This window comes from Jaculus jaculus, chromosome 7, assembly GCF_020740685.1.
Source record: "Jaculus jaculus isolate mJacJac1 chromosome 7, mJacJac1.mat.Y.cur, whole genome shotgun sequence".
Lineage (NCBI taxonomy): Eukaryota > Metazoa > Chordata > Mammalia > Rodentia > Dipodidae > Jaculus > Jaculus jaculus.
Window position 1 is genome coordinate 149708863 of NC_059108.1, and position 19800 is coordinate 149728662.

The 19800-nt window shown below is 49.0% G+C and overlaps 1 protein-coding gene across 4 annotated transcripts in view; it reads left to right on the forward strand.

Moving 5' to 3' along the window:
• Wars1 (tryptophanyl-tRNA synthetase 1) overlaps nt 1-17992 on the forward strand; it is a 39932-nt gene extending 21940 nt beyond the window's left edge. For all 4 annotated transcript variants that reach the window (XM_045154119.1, XM_004665593.2, XM_045154118.1 and 1 more), the window contains exons 5-11: nt 495-614; nt 1686-1868; nt 5954-6054; nt 7222-7334; nt 7501-7674; nt 12571-12711; nt 16612-17992. In XM_045154119.1, coding sequence (XP_045010054.1) covers nt 495-614; nt 1686-1868; nt 5954-6054; nt 7222-7334; nt 7501-7674; nt 12571-12711; nt 16612-16773 — 994 coding nt within the window. In that variant the 3' untranslated portion in view covers nt 16774-17992. The remainder of the gene's footprint in view (nt 1-494; nt 615-1685; nt 1869-5953; nt 6055-7221; nt 7335-7500; nt 7675-12570; nt 12712-16611) is intronic.
• The last annotated feature ends 1808 nt before the right edge of the window (nt 17993-19800 follow it).

Sequence of the window (19800 nt, forward strand, 5' to 3'; positions counted from 1 at the left end):
CAGTTCTGAAGGAGGAAGGGTGACTCTGGGATGGCTCAAGTCCCAAACTGGCTTAGGCCACCAAATCAGACCTCCATTTGGAACTTCATCCTGAATTCCAGGGAACATACCCTCTTCTTCACCCTAAGTCAGGCTAGCATTGAACCTGCCATTTTCCGGAGCTGGATTTGCACTTCAGAATAGGTTGTTTCTAAACAAAGGTTGTGTGGTGTTGGCTAAGTGTCCCATCTTGAAGGGAGGTGATAAAGTACCAAGTCCTTTGCATGGTGATTGGGGGACTCTGAGAGATACTAGTGCTCAGCGTAGTCATCCTTAAACCCATCATCCCAAGCCTGTGTGTGTCCTTTCGCAGGAGAAGTCGTGTCAGTAATTGCCAATCATTAATGTAACATAACCAGTCATCAGTGTTTTATGTTTCGTTTCCAAACACACTTTAGTACTTTGATATTTTCTCAAAACACTCATGCTATATCCTTTTCTCTTTCTGCCTTTAGAGATATGAATCAAGTTCTCGATGCCTATGAAAACAAGAAGCCATTTTATCTGTACACGGGCAGGGGCCCCTCTTCAGAAGCAATGCATGTAGGCCATCTTATCCCATTTATTTTCACAAAGTAAGTGTTTCTTCATGTGAACTGTCTCTTTCCTAGTGAACAAGTCTGCTGCTTGTAGGCCATCTTGGCCGACAGGGCTGCTTCCTGTTTGCTGAGTGGCCAGGATGTCAGGGTGTGGGCACTTTTATGGCCTCTGTTCACTGTGTTTGCTCCTGAGCTCATTTTGAAGGAGCAAGGCATGATGGGAACAACACTGCTTTTTTTGTTGCTATTTGTTTTTGAGACAGGGTCTCATGTAGCCCAGACTTGCTGTATACTCAAGGAGACCTTGAACTTTTTTTTTTATTATTATTTACTTACTTATTTGAGGGAGGGGGCAGATAGAGATAGAGAGAATGTGGGTCTCTAGCCACTGCAACAAACTCCAGATGCATGTGCCACTTTTTTGGCTTCATGTGGGTACTGAGCAATCAAACCATGATCCCTTGGCTTTGCAGGCAAGAGCCTTAACCGCTGATCCATCTGTAGATGGACCTTTAACTTCTGATCCTTCTGCTTCCACCTGTGAGTGCTGGGATCACAAGCACCACCGTGCCTACTTTTATGCTGTGGTGGGGATTGAACCTGGGGTTTTATGTATGCTAGACAAGCACTGTACCCACTGATTAATACCCCAGCCCAAGAGCACCACTTTGGAGTTGACTAAACTTGCCATACAATTCCTTGGTCCTCGTCCATTCCATGGTAGTCCCACTGCTCTGAAGCTGATGCCCATGTCTGCCAGATGACATGCTGACTCCCACCCTGAAAAATAAGGGGCATAGATCATGGATGAACCTAAACAATGGTACTGAACTGCCTGTATTTGCTGAAAAGAAAACTAATAAATTAAATTAATAAAAAGGGGGGGGGAGGGGCAGACTCCAAACCAGAGTAAGTAGAACGCCTGACACAGGGCCTGGTCGCGAGGCCGTCAGCCACTGTGCTGTGCTGGTCGTGGTCACCAGTCAGGTTTTTGGCGGGATAAGATCTACAATTTCAAGGCGAGCAGTAAGTGGGAACTGTGTGTTCACATGCAAAGTGGCATTCTTCATGGGAACAGGATGTCTCCCTTCTCCCTGTGTCCCTTAGGTGGCTACAGGATGTGTTCGACGTTCCCTTAGTGGTCCAGATGTCCGATGACGAGAAGTACCTGTGGAAAGATCTGACCCTGGAGCAGGCACACAGCTATGCTCTGGAAAACGCCAGGGACATCATCGCCTGTGGCTTTGACATCAACAAGACTTTCATCTTCTCTGACCTGGAGTTCATGGGGTAAGGGGACACCTGGCTGCCTTCTGAGCACCTGGAGTTGATGGGGTAAGGGGGATACCTGGCTGCCTTCTGAGCAAGTAGGTGCAGATACCATGTCATCGTGGCCACAGTGAAGGCTGAAATTCGAGATGGGTTAAGCCTTGGTATTACTATTTTCCCCCTGTTGTAATTTGGTTTACTGGTTTCATGATCATATTTACAGAAATGTAAAATAAGCCTCTGGGCATGGTGGGTCTGAGGTTGTCAGCCATTTGTGATAGAGAAGCACTTCTGCACTGTAGTTTAAGGACAGCCAGAGTTCTGATAGCTTTCTCACTTGGTGTAACTTTCCTCACAGAGGAAAGATTAATTCCCTGAAAGAGGAAGTTAGACACCTCCTGCATAGTAGTCTCTTTTTTTTGTTTGAGGTAGGGTCTCACTCTAGCCTAGGCTGTTCCTGTGTAAACCCAGGCTGGCCTTGAACTCACAGTGATCGTCCTACCTCTGCTTCCAGTTACTGGGATTACAGGTGTGCGCCACCACGCCTGCCATTCTAACTTCTTAATAAATCTACATGCTTCATTCTAAAGACCCTTGATTTTATACTTTGGAGGCCTTTGATTTCATCCCAGTCTTTCTTTTCTAGCTTGTTTTTGTTTTTGTTTTGTTTTTTCAAGGTACGGGTTTGCTCTAATCCAGCCCAGGCTGACCTGGAATTCACTATGTAGACTCAGGCAATCCTCCTACTTCCACTATGCCCAGCTCCAACATAGTTTTTTGATTTTCTTTTTTGTTTTTTTTTGTTGTTGTTGTTGTTTTTGCTTTTTTGTTTTGTTTGTTTGTTTGTTTGTTTGGTTTTTCGAGGTAGGGTCTCACTCTAGCTCACGCTGACCTGGAATTCACTATGGAGCCTCAGGGTGGCTTCAAACTCACGGCAATTCTCCCAACATACTTTTTGATTACTAAAAAGTTTGCTGGAAAGCCAGGCATGGTGGTGTACGCCTTTAATCCCAGCACTTGGGAGGCAGAGGTAGGTGGGTCTTCATGAGCTCAAGGCCACTCTGAGACTACATAGTGAATTGCAGGTCAGCCTGGGCCAAGCCTCAAGCCCTCCTCCAAAAAAAAAAAAAAAGTTTGCTGGAAAGCCAGGCATGGTGGTACACGCCTTTAATCCCAGCACTTGGGAGGAAAAGTAAGACTTTGACGTAAGACTATGGTGGTGCATACGTGTAACCCTAAGTATTCAGGAGGCTGAAACAGCAGGATTACAAATTCAAAGCCAGTTCAGGCTACATAGCAAGATCCTATCTGAAAATGGGGAGAGGAAGGCTGAGAAAATAACTCAGTTGGTACATACAGTGCTTGTCTTCCAAGCTCAAGGACCTGAGTTCAGACCACAGATAAAATCCATCCATAAAATGTTGGGTGTGGTGGCAGTACCCATAATCCCTGCACTAGGAAGGCAGAGACAGAAGAACCTTGGGGCTTCCTGATGGCCAGTTTAGCCTACTTGGCAAGCACCAGGCCAATGGTTGTCACAAAAAAACATGGATGGTGGAGGCTGATGATTCAGGTTGCTTGCATACAAGCATCTGGTTGGTATCCCTTTACAACAGCCAAAGGTCCTGGTGCACACACACACTCTCATGCACACACATAAGTAAATGTTTTTTTAAAGTGGATGGCACCTGAGGAACAACACCAAGGTTGGCCTCTGGCCTCTGCATACACAAGCACATGCATCTGCACACACATGTACATGCATTTTTTTAAAAAAGAACAAGAAAGAAGACCTTAGTCACCCATCATAAGACCTGGTGGCAGACATGTCTAATCCCAGCACTCAGGTGACTGAGACAGGTAGAGCACGGGTTCAAGACCATGTTAAACCCTGTCTCGTAAAGAAGACGATGACGAGCCTGGGCTAGAGTGAGACCCTACCTCAGAAACTTAAATAAAAGACAATGTTGAACACAGCTTAGCTCAACAAATATTCCTTGTGGGGCTCGGAGTTGGAGCCCTTGCCTGTATATGCAGGCCTTGGGTTTGCTTCTGGCACCATGTAAACAGAAAGCCCTGAGCACTGTAGACAGGGCCTCCTCTCAAGGGAGCTAACTTGGTGAGTTGAGACTCTGTCTCACTCTGGCAGATGCTGAGCTTGGAGCCTTCCAGTCACCAAGCCCAGGCAGACTGAGGAGATACCACAGGGGCCCCTAGGCACAAGGAGCTTTCCTGTTGCCATTTTCCCCACTTGTTCACTTGGATGAGCACTTGAGTTGAAGAGTAGCCTTGCACCCCTGAGGAAACTAGATACCCACTAAGAAATGGAACATTTTTGCTAGCCAAGAAAATAATTTTCTAGTTATACCTATTGGATTTTTGTTTTACATCATGTCTCTTGTTTCTGTCATATGAGTATTAAAGCTCTGTGTTATCCTTGAAGGAACTTAAACAGATCTGGGTTAAGCAGTTAGAGGCACTTGCTTGCAAAGTCTGCTGGTGACCCAGATTCCATTCCCTAGCCATCCATATAAAGCCAGGTAGGCATTATTTTGTAGCAGCTAGAGACCCTGGCATGCTCATGCACACACATAAATTAATTAATTAAGTAATGTTTTTTAAAGAAGGACTTCTTTTTTGATATGAGGTCTCACTGTGCTGCCAAGGCTGGCCTTGAACTCCAAAGTGCTGGAGATTATAATGACAAGCATGCACTACCTCATCCAACAGGAATCTCTTTAAACACTTGGGCATTTTAGTCTCCCCTGTTGAATTTAACCCAGAATCACAAGCTTCTTGGTCCTTAGAAGCTAGAAATACAAGGAAGCCAGCCTCCACCCACTTCTTGGAAAGGAAGGTGGAAGGCATTGTTCATCCACCCCATCCCAGGCTCTGCGCTGGGCATGGTGAGCCGGCGCTCAGGACGCAGAGGTGGGAGAATCACCTTCAAGTTGAGGTCACCCTGAGATTACATGGTAAGTTCCAGATCATCCTGGGCTAGAGTGAGACCCTACCTCGAAAAATTTAAAAAGAAAAAAAAAAAGAGAGAGAGAGAGAAAAGCCACAGGTGATGGCACATGCCTTTAATCCCAGCACTTGGGAGGCAAAGGTAGGAGGATTGCCAAGAGTTCAAGGCCACCCTGAGATACACAGTGAATTCCAGATCATCTTGGGCTAGAGTGAGACCCTACTTCGAAAAGAAAGAAAGAAACCAGCTCTGCTCCACTTGGTGGTGTTCCCTTGGGAAGTTCTTCCATCTCCCAACCTGTTTTCTGTGGCCTGGGGAGAAGGGGCTGTGCTAGGGAGAGGTAGCGCGGAAGGGAGCTCACACCCTGACACTATGACTAGGGCACCTCTGGTCTTACTCAGCTTCCTTGTACCACAAAGAATGCGCTTGGCGAGTGCGCTCACTTGGGTACCTGGCACATGGTCAGGCTGCTGGAGTAGAGTCAGCAGGCACAGTGTGAGAAGCCGCTCTGGCTCTGCCCTCTGCTGCTCTGCCTCCACCTAGTTCCCTCTCATAGCAGAATGGCTGCCACAGATCTAGGCATCCTATATACTCCCCTCCTTCCTGCAGGGCAGGGAGTCAGTCCTGTCCAAATGGCTGGGTGCCCAACAGTGTTGGAGAATAGTGGTCAGTCACTAGGAGGAATGTCTGCACTGAGGCACACATGTGGCCATCAATTCCTTCCTGTGCACTCCATCCAGTCGGGGAACACGCATGCGTCCCGCTGCCCTCAACAGACATCTTCTGAAGCTCCTCCCCTCAGTTTGACAGTCCAGCCAAACTTACCATTCCCTGTGAGCATCTGGCTCTAGTCTGGCCTCACTGGCAGATCTACTTCATGGGGACTTCACAGGACTAGTTTCCACTTGTCCTGGTCAGCTCACAGCAGAGGTTTGGCTACTGTAGGTTTCTGCTGACATTTGGCTTCTCCACCCTTCCAGGTCTGCCTGAGTTTATTGTGTGTGATCCCCAGTCTGCATATGTGGTCTGGCGCTGGCCCACATCACACCTTGTTCATACTTAGTTTTAACCATTGCTGCCTTCCCTCCTCCATGGAGGCCGTCGTCCAGCTCAAGTTTGATTCCGCTTGTCTCTGCAGGCAAAGCCCAGGCTTCTATAAGAACGTGGTGAAGATTCAGAAGCACGTCACTTTCAACCAAGTGAAAGGCATCTTTGGCTTCACTGACAGTGACTGCATTGGTAAGGGCCTGCTGCTCCCTGGCCTCTCTGTCAACAGGAAGAACAGAGCTCAGAGCGGGAGAATAAGCGTCTGTAAGGACCACAGAGTTAGAGAGCAGCAGCAGTGCCTGGCCTTAGTAATGGGCTCTGGGTGTTTGGGCTTCAGGCATTCTAGGCAAGTGCTGCCACTGAGTCCACGTTTCAGGTTTTTGCAGAATCTGCCCCAGGAACTGAACAGTGGGAGATGTTAGCATTTAAGGTTCGCTCTTCGTGGTACAGGAGGGCAGGGGAGCCTGCTGCTCACTCATGGAGCCTGTAAGGTTTTGTCTCTCTGGGCCTTGGGTTCCCCGCTTGCAAGATAAAAGGTTTGACAGGCTAGGCCCTGGACTCTCCCTGCCCCTCCTTGCCTCCATTGCCCTATCCCTGCTGGCACACTATGTTTGCCTGCCACGTTGGTAAGTTTATGTCCCTCTCCGCTCTCTCTGTCCTGATGCATTAGCCTTGTAGACTCCCTCCTTGAGACTTGTGGCTGGGCCTTCTGGTTCCTGTCCACCCTGTCTATCCACCCTATTCCCCCTTCTTTTCTTTGATGGTTCAATCACATTCATTCCCAGCAAATAGAATGTGAACTCTGCTTTTAAAGGGGATTTTTATTGCTGAACTTCCAACATTTAGAGGGACAGTACTGGTAAAAGTGGTGAGCAGTTAAGGAGGCAGCATTATGTGAAAACGTCGTACCCACTTCTTCTGTGACACCAGGCTTGAGAGCGGCTCAGGCACTCGCTCGCTGTAAGTCGTCGGAGCCTGACTAAAGTACTGCAAGGAGCTGCTCCATGTCCTGTGACGAGGAGTGCACCTGAACAGCCACGGCTGCTGGTGGTGCTAGTGGCCTTGCCAGCTAAGTTCGTGGACAGAACAGAATGTAATTAACAACAGCACAGGCAAATGGGACAAGGTGAAAAGGACCAAGAAACCCTAGCTATGGTGTGGTCACAGCTGAGCACACTGAAATGCAGAGGAGACAGGAAGATCTCGAATTGGGGCTACAGACTTCTTCCTCTACCTCCCTCTGTTTTGAAGGCTTGCTTTAATGAGTATGACTTTACGGAGAATGTCGGCTCCTTTACCTGAGTTAAGTAAGCAGAGCAGCAGGTGACTGAGTGTGTAAGATTTCCCCCTTGCTTTCAGGGAAGATCAGTTTTCCTGCTGTCCAGGCTGCACCCTCCTTCAGCAACTCATTCCCACAGATCTTCCAAGACAGGACAGATATCCAGTGCCTCATCCCGTGTGCCATTGATCAGGTAGGAAAGTTACGGAAGCCAGGGCTGGTGGTGGTTTCTAGGACACTTCAGAGAGAGGGAGGCAAAGTATCCGGCAGGAAGTTCAAGAGCCTCCCGTGAGGGTAGCTCCTCTGGGGCTGCTCACTGGCATTTATTCCAGCATCCTCACCCAAGCCTTTCCTCCCAGGATCCTTACTTCAGGATGACAAGAGATGTGGCCCCCAGGATTGGCTATCCCAAACCCGCCCTGCTGCACTCGACCTTCTTTCCTGCCCTGCAGGGCGCCCAAACCAAGATGAGTGCCAGTGACCCCAACTCCTCGATCTTCCTCACCGATACAGCCAAACAGATCAAGAGCAAGGTGAGCAGTGCCAGCGAGGCCCGGGGAGTGTGCACAGAGGTCAGCAGTGCCAGCGAGGCCCGGGGAGTGTGCACAGAGGTCAGCAGTGTCAGTGAGGCCCGGGAGTGTGCACAGAGGTGAGCAGTGCCAGCGAGGCCCAGGGAGTGTGCACAGCGGTCAGCAGTGTCAGCGAGGCCCGGGGAGTGTGCACAGAGGTGAGCAGTGCCAGTGAGGCCCTGGGGAGTGTGCACAGAGGTGAGCAGTGCCAGCGAGGCCCTGGGGAGTGTGCACAGAGGTGAGCAGTGCCAGCGAGGCCCTGGGGAGTGTGCACAGAGGTCAGCAGTGCCAGCGAGGCCCTGTGCACAGAGGTGCAGTGCCAGCGAGAGTGTGAGCAGTGCCAGCGAGGCCCGGGAGTGTGCACAGAGGTGAGCAGTGCCAGCGAGGCCCTGGGGAGTGTGCACAGAGGTCAGCAGTGCCAGCGAGGCCCGGGGAGTGTGCACAGAGGTCAGCAGTGCCAGCGAGGCCCGGGGAGTGTGCACAGAGGTCAGCAGTGCCAGCGAGGCCCTGGGGAGTGTGCACAGAGGTCAGCAGTGCCAGCGAGGCCCGGGAGTGTGCACAGAGGTCAGCAGTGCCAGCGAGGCCCTGGGGAGTGTGCACAGAGGTCAGCAGTGCCAGCGAGGCCCTGGGGAGTGTGCACAGAGGTCAGCAGTGCCAGCGAGGCCCGGGAGTGTGCACAGAGGTCAGCAGTGCCAGCGAGGCCCAGGGAGTGTGCACAGAGGTGAGCAGTGCCAGCGAGGCCCGGGAGTGTGCACAGAGGTGAGCAGTGCCAGCGAGGCCCGGGGAGTGTGCACAGAGGTCAGCAGTGCCAGCGAGGCCCAGGAGTGTGCACAGAGGTCAGCAGTGCCAGCGAGGCCCAGGAGTGTGCACAGAGGTCAGCAGTGCCAGCGAGGCCCAGGAGTGTGCACAGAGGTGAGCAGTGCCAGCGAGGCCCTGGGGAGTGTGCACAGAGGTCAGCAGTGCCAGCGAGGCCCTGGGGAGTGTGCACAGAGGTCAGCAGTGCCAGCGAGGCCCAGGAGTGTGCACAGAGGTCAGCAGTGCCAGCGAGGCCCAGGAGTGTGCACAGAGGTCAGCAGTGCCAGCGAGGCCCAGGAGTGTGCACAGAGGTGAGCAGTGCCAGCGAGGCCCCAGGGAGTGTGCACAGAGGCACATGCTGTCACCTGTCCAGTCCTTTGGCACAGTGCCGCGCTGATCATCATTAGCCACCAGTGGTCTTCTGCATGATGTTTCTGGTCCCAGCCCAGTTCCCACAGTCAGCGAATGGGTTTAGGTTTGGATCTGGGTTTTCTCTTTGGGTGTACTTTTTGTTTGTTAGCTTCTGTTTATTTAGGTCAAAAGCCTGAGGCAGAGTGGTCCTTTTTTTCTTTCCTAACATTTTTTGTGGACACAAGGGCCTGGTCTTTAAAGTCGTAATTAATGAAGCTGTTAACAAATACTCATGCCCCTCTTTCCAAGCACAAAGCCAGGGCTTTGCTGTCATGCTTTGTGGGTGTCTCTGTCCCTGGCAGTGGCACAGGTGCCTCCGCAGGCAAAAGAATCAGCAGACACCTAGACTCCACCATGTGCCAACCCACTCTGAGCTCTCAAGCTGCCGTTCTCCAGATTGCTCTTCTGGAGACAAAAATTGGTAAATGCAGCCGGGCGTGGTGCGGCACGCCTTTCATCCCAGTACTCAGGAAGCAGAGGTAGGAGAATCGCTGTGAATTCGAGGCCATCCTGAGACTACATAGTGAATTCCAGGTCAGCCTAGACGAGAGTAAGATCCTATCTCAAAAAGCCAAAAAATAACAATAATAATAATAATTGGTAAATGCCCCACAACAGAACAGCCCTGTGTCCCTGTGCCCCATGTGATGGGCTGCAGACATTGGGTAAATACTTGAAAGTCATTAGGAAAACCGGAACTAGAAATTAGCTTGTACACGAGCATCTTGCAAGGACCTGGTTCTGTTGCTCGGTACTGACCGACCAGTGTAAGCGTAAGCCCCTCGTGACCACGGCGTCACTCACGCTTCCTCCGGACCAAGTGTGTGTTGCGTCTGGGAGACTGCGGAGAGCTGATTCCAGGGCAGGTCAGTGGTCAGAGTTCTCCACCCCCAGGCCCTCAGGAAAATCCCATGCAGGTTCTGGTTGACAATGGGGATCTTTCACATCCAGACTTTCAGGAAGTGAGCTCCACCAGCCTTTCCCTCACTTGGAAGCCGGAATAATTGGGGATTTTCTTTCTCTTTCACTTTTGGCTGAAACTTAGTGTGCATACTAGGAGAGGCACACACCAGGGAGAAGTCAACAGAACTTTGCAAGGTTGTTTTCTTTTTTAAAGATTTTATTTTATTTTTTATTATTTATTATTTTTATTTATTTATTAGAGAGAGAGAGAATGAGCACACCAGGGCCTCTATCCACTACAAACAAACTCCAGATACATGTGCTACCATGTGCATCTGGCTCATGTGGGCCCTACAGAAGTGAACCTGGGTTCTAAGGTTTTACAGGCATGTGCCTTAACCACTAAGCCATCTCTCCAGCCCATTGAAAGGTTGTTTTCTGAAAGTTGTCTGAGACTCCAGAGTTCTTGCCTTCATTTGTCTAGAGCCACCAGGTTCCCAAGGGCTGGGTGAGCAGTGTGCATGAGACTGAACTACATGGGCCTGCGCAGGGCTGCTGGGGTCACAGGCAGCCCTCAGGGAAGGCAGGCCTTTGCCAGGTCCCCAGCACCAGACACAGAACCTCCAGGTCAGAGAGGAGAGAAGTGCCTGCTCTGGCCTTGAAACTGGGCTGAGATATGGTGGCACAGGGTGGCGGCATCTATTTATGAGGAAGTCCAAGCTCACAGAGTTTGGCAGCTGCCTAGAATCAGAACACACTCAGGTTTTCTGGGCCTGTTAGAGTACAAGGCAAACTGATTTTTCCCTCCACCTCTACACTTCTCTGTCTAAATGTATGGGGTGTCAATTTAGACTAGGGCCTCGAGTGCTAAGACAGCGCCACTCCTAAGGCCTGTCACAAGTCTGCCCTCCAAGCTGACAAGCTGTGAGCCAGGATTCCCACAACCCCCGCCTCGGGTTTCAGTAATTTGCTACAGTAGCTGGCAGAACTCAAGGAAGCCCATTCGTCCATTTCTTGTAAAGGAAACAGATGGGCTGGGGAGATGGCTCAGCAGTTTAAAAAGCACTTGCTTGCACAGTCTGCTAGACCTGGTTCTATTCCCCAAGCACCCACATAAAGCCAGATGCACATAATTTATTTGTAGTAGCAAGAGACTCTGGCATGCCCATCCCCCTCCTCTGCTTACAAATAAATGAAAATATTTAAAAATGAAAAATCAACAAAGGAAACAGGTGAGCAGTAGATGAATGGGTAGGTCAAGGCATGAAGGCAGCTGACCTGCCATCAGCAACTCCATGGGCCAACCGAGAAACTAAGCAAACCTCGTCCTCCAGGTAGGTAGGTAGGTAGGTGGGTGTGGGTGGGTGGGTGTGTTCCTTTTTTGTTGTTTTGTTTTGTGGAGGTAGGGTCTCACTCTAGCCCAGGCCAGCCTCAAATTCACAGCAATCCTTTTACCTGTTTCCCAAGTGCTGGGATTAAAGGTGGGTACCATGATGCCCAGCTAGGATTAGCTGTTTTATTTCTTTTATCTTCCTCCTGATTTTTGTATTTTCCATGGTTTTGTAGCTTACATAAATGATGGGGAGGGGGTGTTGTGTTTTGTTTTTTGTTTATATCTTCTTTTTAAGAGGTAGTACTGAGGATTCAACCCAGGCCTCCAAGTAACATGTTGAAGGACAGAGGAGATGAGCTTTCACTTAGGGCCTTCCTTCTTCCAGCCCCGCCCAGCTCTGCCATGTCACACCCAGCTGCCCTGGTGCAAGACCTTGCCCAGCAGCTCAGCACCTTGGGTTCTCACTTACCACCCGCCCATCAGAGCTCCAAAAGCCAGGCTCCTAGCTCATCTGCTGTGTCCGGATCCGCACTAGGAACCCGCCATGGATTCTTCCAGGAGGCTTCCTAAACATGAGCTTGGAGTTTACCTCACATACTCTTGCCCCATGTAAGAAAAACCAGGGTAATATGTGTGAAGAGTGGGTTTCTCAGATACTCATGGAAAGGTTTTTTTGTCTGCCCTTTAGGCCTTTTACTCCTTTTTTCTTGTCTGATTACCTGGAGTCATCTTTAATGATTTGTGAGACTCGTTTTGTGATTCTCTGTTCCTCTTCTTTTTGTTTTGAGATGGGGTCATGCTGTGTTACTCATACTTGTCTGAAATTCCTGAGCTCAAGTGATCTCCCTCCTCAGCCTCTTGAGTGCTGAGACAACAGACATCCGCCACCACACCCAGCTGCATTTTCCTAGTTTCTGGGTGTTTCTTCAGCCCCTAAAACTTGGCGTGTTTCTAGGTAGAGACCGCCCTTTCTGCCTCCTCTCCTTGGAGATCCCTCTGTTCACTTGCACATTGGATCTGCTTGGGTCACCTGAGAACACAGCATTACCTGCCCCAGACAGCGGCCGCCCTTCCTGTCAGCCCCTTGCTCCGGAAGGGGAAGTTTGGCTCTTCCTGTTTCTAAAGCTTGTCATCTGAGAACACTTCAGAACATTTCCCCAGATTTCAGCTTGGTCTGCTTTGGTTTCCCAACTGTTCTGTAGCTGGAGATGTGCCCCTTGTCCTTCTCCACCCCAAGCCCCACTGCTACTTGGACCAGGCTGAGTGGGAAGAAGCACCTGGGGGCCCTTCCTCCATCCTGAGCCTCAGCTTTGCCCTGGTTCCAAACCCAGGGTCAGTCGCTGGCTCAGCGTCCATCACGCAGGCCCTGGCTAGCATCCAGTGCACGAGGACAGGTCTGACTCTTCTCTCTGGCTCAGGTCAACAAGCACGCGTTTTCTGGAGGGAGAGACACCGTGGAGGAGCACAGGCAGTTTGGGGGCAACTGTGAGGTGGACGTGTCCTTCATGTACCTGACCTTCTTCTTAGAGGACGACGACAAGCTGGAGCAGATCAGAAAGGTGAGGCAGGCCCAGGCCCCACGCTCACTCACACGGGCTGAGGAGCAGGTGCCCAACCAAGGGTAGGTGACGTAGGAGCCTGGCACATCTGTAATGCCAGCTGCTCTGGAGCCTGAAGCAGGAGGACCAAGAATTCCAGGCCAGCCTGGGCTTCATAACAAGATCAGGTGCCAAAATCCCTTTAGCAGACAGTTGACAAGAGAAAGTACGCAAACTTCTATTATTATTTAGTAAGAAAAAGTAACAGAAAGATTATATCTTTTACATCATGTGATTAGCAAAGTTGCCACGATGCACCTAGGCCTCGAGCAGCTTGGGTCCCTATTGACTATGAGCCAGGTGCTTCCAGGTGCTGTGGCAGTGGAGTGTCCCCAGCAGCCTCTTAGTGAATCAGCATGGGGACAAAGTCTGAAAAAGCTTCAGCACTTTAGCCTCAGGTTTCCCAGCTCTTGGAATCTTTTCCAAGGAAGTGATCTGGAATAAGAAACATCATTCTTGGTGGCGGAAATGGCTAAACCTGTAAAGTGCTTGCCATGCAGCAAGAAGTCCTGAGTTCAGATCCTCAGTACCCGTTGAAAAGCTGGGCCTGGCACACACCTATGATCCCAGCGCTGGGGAGGCAGAGACAGGATGGTCAGAGCTTGCTGGCTAGCTTGTCTCGGATTCCATGAGAAGTCCTGTCTCAGAAAATAGGATAGAGCCAGGCATGGTGGCACACGCTTTTAATTCCAACACTCAAGCAACAGAGGTAGGATTCCTATGAGTTCAAGGCCACCCTGAGACTACATAGTGAATTCCAGGTCAGCCTGGGCTAGAGTGAGACCCTACCTCAGAAAACCAAAAAAAAAAGGGCTGGAAAGTTAGTGAATAAGGCACTTGTTTGCAAAGCCAAAAGACCTAGGTTCGATTCCCCAAGACCCATATAAGTCAGACGCACAAGGTGGCACATGTGTCTAGAGTTCGTTTGCAGTGGCTGTAGGTTCTGGTGTGCCCATTCTCTCTCTCTGCCTCAAATAAATGAATAAAAAAGTAAAACATTTTTTAAAAAGAAAGAAAAAAAGCCGGGCGTGGTGGCGCATGCCTTTAATCCCAGCACTCGGGAGGCAGAGGTAGGAGGATCGCCATGAGTTTGAGGCCACCCTGAGACTCCTTAGTGAATTCCAGGTCAGCCTGGGCTACAGTGAGACCCTACCTCGAAAAATCAAAACAAATAAAATAAAATAAAATAAATAAAAAGAAAGAAAATGGAGAGCAGTTAAGAAAGATACTTGACTTCAGGCCTCCACATGCACACACATGCATGTGCACCCACAAGCATATAAAGAAACAGCCTTGGGGGCTGGAGAGATGGCTTAACAGATAAGGCGCATGCCTGCAAAGCCTAAGGACTCAGGTTCAGTTCTCCAGGACCCGCGTTAGCCAGATGCACATTGTGGCGCATGCATCTGGAGTTCGTTTGCAGTGGCTAGAGGCCCTGGTGCACCCATTCTCACTCACTCACTGTCTCTCTCCCTCGGTCTGTCTCTAATAAATAAATAAATAAATATCTTTAAGAAAGAGAGAGAGAGGGCTGGAGAGATGGCTTAGCGGTTAAGCACTTGCCTATGAAGCCTAAGGACCCCGGTTCGAGGCTCAGTTCCCCAGGTCCCACGTTAGCCAGATGCACAAGGGGGCGCACGCGTCTGGAGTTCGTTTGCAGAGGCTGGAAGCCCTGGCGCGCCCATTCTCTCTCTCTCCCTCTATCTGTCTTTCTGTCTGTGTCTGTCGCTCTCAAATAAATAAATTTTTTTTAAAAATTAAAAAAAAAAAAAGAGAGAGAGAGAGAGAGAGAGAGACAGGCCAGGAGTGGTGGTGCATGCCTTTAATCCCAGCACTGGGGAGGCAGAGGTAGGAGGATCATCAAGAGTTTGAGGCCACCCTGAGACTACATAGTGAATTCCAGGTCAGCCTGAACTAGAGTGAAACTCTACCTTGACAAACCAAAAAAAAAAAAAAAATGGTCTAGGACTCAGGCTGGCTGGAGAAATGGCTTAGCAGTTAAGGCACTTGCATGCTAAGCCAAAATACCTAGTAGGTTCTATTCCCCAGAACCCACATAAGCCAGATGCACCAGGTAACACATGCATCTGGAGTTTGTTTGCTGTGGCTGGAAGCGCTGGTGCACCCATTCTGTCTCTTTCTGTCTGTCTTTCTCTCAAATAAATAAATTTAAAAGAAAAGAAAAGAAACAGCCTCCACACAGGCAAGAAACAGCAGCACATTGGAAATGGTCTGTGCTGTGCATGAGAAAACATTAGGTGAGAATTGTTAGGAGTTCACTTATTACATGGGTATCAAATTTTTGTTTTGTTTTGTTTTTGTAGGTAGGGTTTCACTCTGTCTTTGAACTCATGATGATCCTCCTACCACTACCTCCCTAGTACTGAGATTAAAGGTGTGTGCCACCACCCAGGACTTTTTTTGTTTTTTTTTTAAGGTAAGGTCTCCTGCTAATCCAGGATGACCTGGAATGCACTATATAGTCTCAGAGCGACGTTGAACTCATGGCAATCCTCCTAGCTCTGCTTCCCAAGTACTGGGATTAAAAGCATATGCCACTAAGCCTGGCTAATTTTTTTTCTTTTTTATTTTGAGGCAAGGTCTCACTGTATAGCCCTGGAACCCACTAAGTAGACCAAGCTAGCCACAAACTCAGCAATCCTCCTGCCTCAACCACCTCAATGCTAGCATTACAGGCATGTGTCACTGTGCCTAGCATGTGAGCTACTTAAAGAGTCTTAGTGAAACATGAGCCTATGCTTAGGACAGGAAAGCCAGCTAAAGTTATGTGAAATACACAGGGAAAAATTAAAAGAAATTATGAGCCAGACATGGTGGTGTACACCTTTAATCCCAGCTCTTGGGAGGCTGAGGAAGGAGGATCTCTGTGTGTTTCAGGCCAGCCTGAGACTACATAGTGAATTCCAGGTTAGCCTGTGCTAGAACAAGACCATACCGAAAAAAAAAAAAAAACAGCCAAATGCAGGTAAGTTTTCTCTACCTTGTAGCTGCCTATGGTTTAGATCATTGTTCCATCTGTATAAAGAGTAGGAATTACATTCACAGCCAAGAAAAAGGTCATTGGAGATTGCATGGGAACCATTAAGACTAGTAGAGACAGTCATATATTCATTGTGGTTACAGACTTGTCCCCTATGTATGGGCTGGGTGTCATACCCCCATTGGTCCTTTTCTAAGACAGGGCCAGTCACTGCTATTGGTCAGGACAGGTTTTAGCCATTTAAAGGGAAGTGCCCTTGGGCTAGAAACAAAATTCAGTTGACAGAGAACTTAACTAGCATGCACAAAGCTCTGGGTTTTATCTCTGGCACCTCAGCTGGCTGTGGTGGTATTCACCTGTAATCCCAGCACTCTGGAGGCAGGGGTAGGAAGATTGTGATGAGTTTGAGGTCCGCCTGGGACTACAGAGTAAGTTCCAGGTCAGCCTGGGCTAGAGTGAGACCCTACCTCAAAAATCAAATAAAAGGGCTGGAGAGATGACTTAGCAGTTAAGGCACTTGCCTGCAAAGCCAAAGGACTTCAGTTCGATTCTCCAGGACCCACATAAGCCAGATGCCCAAGGGGGTTCATGCATCTGGAGTTTGTTTGCAGTGGCTAGAAGCCCTGGAATGCCCATTCTCTCCCTCCCTCCCTCTCTCTCTCTCTCTGCCTCTTTCCTCTCTCAAATAAATGAATAACAATATGTTTAAGAAAAGTCCCCTGGGGTACACTTTCATGATGGCATACTCACTCTTCTTCTGGCCATCACTGTGCTAACACAACATCATGGACTGAGCTGGAGCTGGGGAAGGAGGGCCAGGTCACACAGGACCACGCTCACAGTGTTCTCCGTCCTGGCAGGACTACACCAGCGGAGCCATGCTTACTGGTGAGCTCAAGAAGACTCTCATCGAGGTCCTGCAGCCCCTGATTGCTGAGCACCAGGCCCGACGCAAGGAGGTCACTGAGGAGATGGTGAAGGAGTTCATGACGCCCCGGCAGCTGTCCTTCCACTTTCAGTAACACTCGTTTTCTGTATGCATATAAAGATGTAATCTCTCAATAATCATAGCTATGTCAAATCACACTCCCAGTAGGCTTCTGTGACATGATAATTCCTGGGCCTGGGTCTGTAAGCCTGTGTGCATTCTAGATGCTGTTTCTTCCTGTGCTGCTAGTATTACCAAGTCAAATGGAAAATCTGGCTTAGTATCTCCCACAAAGAGCCCCGTCTGTGGCCCACAGAGGACTGTCCATCTAAGAACAGCCCAGAGTTCCAAGTATATTCCAAAATCTGCTCTGTATAAAAACTGTGTGATAAACTGAATATGATGTACATCTGTAGTCCCTGCACTCAAGAGACTGAGGCAAGCAGATCACAATCCTTCACAGACCATCCTGGGCTACCTAGCAAGATCCTATCTCAAAAAAAAAAGTTCTGTGTATGCCTCTGTGGAATCAAAAATGTCATTGTAAAACTAAAAGGTACCTAAGTGCTATGAAAAATAGATGTGGGGAAGCTTAATGGGGCAAAAGATATGTTTATGTCCATAACCCCCTCAAAGAAAAAGAGCTAAAAGCTTTGCCTTACACTTGCCTAGGAAATCATCCAGCTTCGCACTGGAGGTGCAGTGTGGGGGTGTAGAGCTTACCCACACACAAGGCACTGAGTTCAAGCCTCAACAAAAGAAAAAGAAGGAAGAGGAGTCACTTAGATTTAAACCTACTTTTAACATTGGATATGGTCCAATTTGGGCAGTTTAGTGGGGGAAATCCTTCCAGTTGACTTAACTAAACTGCAGACCATGCATGTCATCCACTCCAGGAATCATGCTTGTTTCCTACAACATACTAACTTTCCCACTGGATAACCGCACACTCCGCCCTGCAGAACCTAGTGATGGCTCCCCTCCCATGCAGTGCTGAGGGCAGAGTTGCCTTGCACATGCTTTGTTTTGACACTTGAATGAAGTGGAAGTCGGCACAGAACAGTGCGCTGGCCATGTCCGGGCCAGTGGGCATAGGTAGACAGCAAAGCATGGCAGCAGCCCTCCAGGTCCTGGCATTTGCCTTGCGGGCTGGCCACAGGAACAACAGGCCTCATGTGGTCTTGACGGAGCAGAAGCCGTAGCTCAGCCCTGATGAAGCGGCTGTCCTCTGAAGGGCGGGGCGGGTGCATTCTTGAGTGCTCCGTGCTTGCCATCTTCAAGCAAAAATAAACTTCCTTTTGCTCCTGGTTTTATCACTGTCTGTTTCCAAGCAGGCTAAAGAGTTGGGACAGCCTGACTCAGGATCAGGCGAGGTGGGGTAAATTCTGTGGTCCACATCTGGGGATAAAGTGCACAGTAGTGAAAGCCCATGGCTCTGAGAAGAAGGCGTCAGGAATCAACCACTGGCCGTGGGAAGTCACCATCCACTTTTCTGCCCTCAGTGTGTCCCTGGTGCTCAAGGCAGTGCTGTGTAATGGCAACAAGCTAGAGCTAGACCAATAGGTACCTAGGGCAGGGCCCAGCTCCACAGAGCCCTGGTCTCACCCTTATCCATCTATAGCAGTAACCTCATTGCTGGGGCAAATGACCGAACAAGAAGCAGCTTATGGGAGAACAGGGTTTATGTCAAGCTTACAGTTTCAAAGGAAAGTTTCATCAATGTAGAGAACAGCAACTGGCTGGCTTACAGTATTGTGTACCTACAGCACAGAGAGCAACAAGCACAAGCAGGTTCTGAACATTCATTGGGCTAAGCTAACCAATCCCAAGGTCTGTCCCCAGAAACATGCCTCCTGTAGTGAGGCTTCAACCATCTGGGGAGTAAGTAGGAAGCTTAACCATAAACACTTGAGGCTTTGGGGGACACTAGATATTCAAACCACCACATGCCATTCCTGGCCCCCATAGACTTATGCATCCCATAATGCAAAACGTACTCCATCCAACTTTAAAGTCCCCATAGCCTTTCCAATCCCAATACAGTTCAGAAGTCCCAGGGTCTCTTCAGAGATTAAAGATACTCTTTTAACTGTGAGCCAAATCAAACCACAACTTACTTCCAACACATAATGGCGCAGATTAAACATCCTCATTGCAAAAAGAAAACATATCAAGAAAAGACTGGACCAACAATAGATCAAAATCCAGCAGGGCAAACATCAAGTCCAACAGCTCCATGTCTGGTATCTGGGGCCCATAATGAAGTCCCCTGGCTCCAAAAGGCCCAGTTCTGCCCCACTACTGTGCTGTTAGAGCTTGCATCCCACAGACATTCTGTTAGCAGGACCCCAAAAGTAAAATCAAGGAATGTAATGTCCTTGAGCCTGTTTTTGCAGTAAGGAGTTCCCTTACTAGAGCTGTTTGTCTTTAAATTCAACCTGAGTCCCTCCCTAGAAGAGACAGTTGCCCTCTTCTGAGTAGGCTACACCCTTCCTGAAAGACTGAGATTCCTGACACCACCCAGAAACCTGTTGGGCTGATCAGTTCATCCAGAACCTTAAAAAGACCCCAGTCTGGCTCTCCAGACAGGCTTCCCCATTCCCAGGAACCCTGATCATGCCTCTTGTTGGTCATGAGTTTGGTCTTTGTTTAAGTTCCTATAGTCAAATAGAACCTCTAAGCTTTCTCCTGTGGTGTGTGAATTTCAATTCTTTGAATAAGACAAGAACCCAGAGGCCACTACTAAGAGCTAGCTTTGTGTGACTGTTGAGTTCCTGGACCCAAGCTCCTGAGTCATTGCCCATCCAGTGCCAAAAATGGCTCCATTGCTCTCAAAACTCGCCAAAATTCCCATATCATATTGATGCATTTGGCCAGGAACATGGCCCTTTGCGCTCAATTCCTGTTCTGACGGTCAGAATTGATGAATTATTGAGACCTTTTATTAGCAGATGTCCTTCCAAGCACTTACCTAGAATATCCTAGTTCTTGAATTCTAAGCTGGATGGATTTCTTGTTCTGACACTAAAGCTAGAAGGACTTTCTTGGGGATCTTAGGAGCAGTTCAGCAGACATGGTTGCTAAATCAGTGTTCACAAGTAAGTACAGGTAAAGCAGGAGC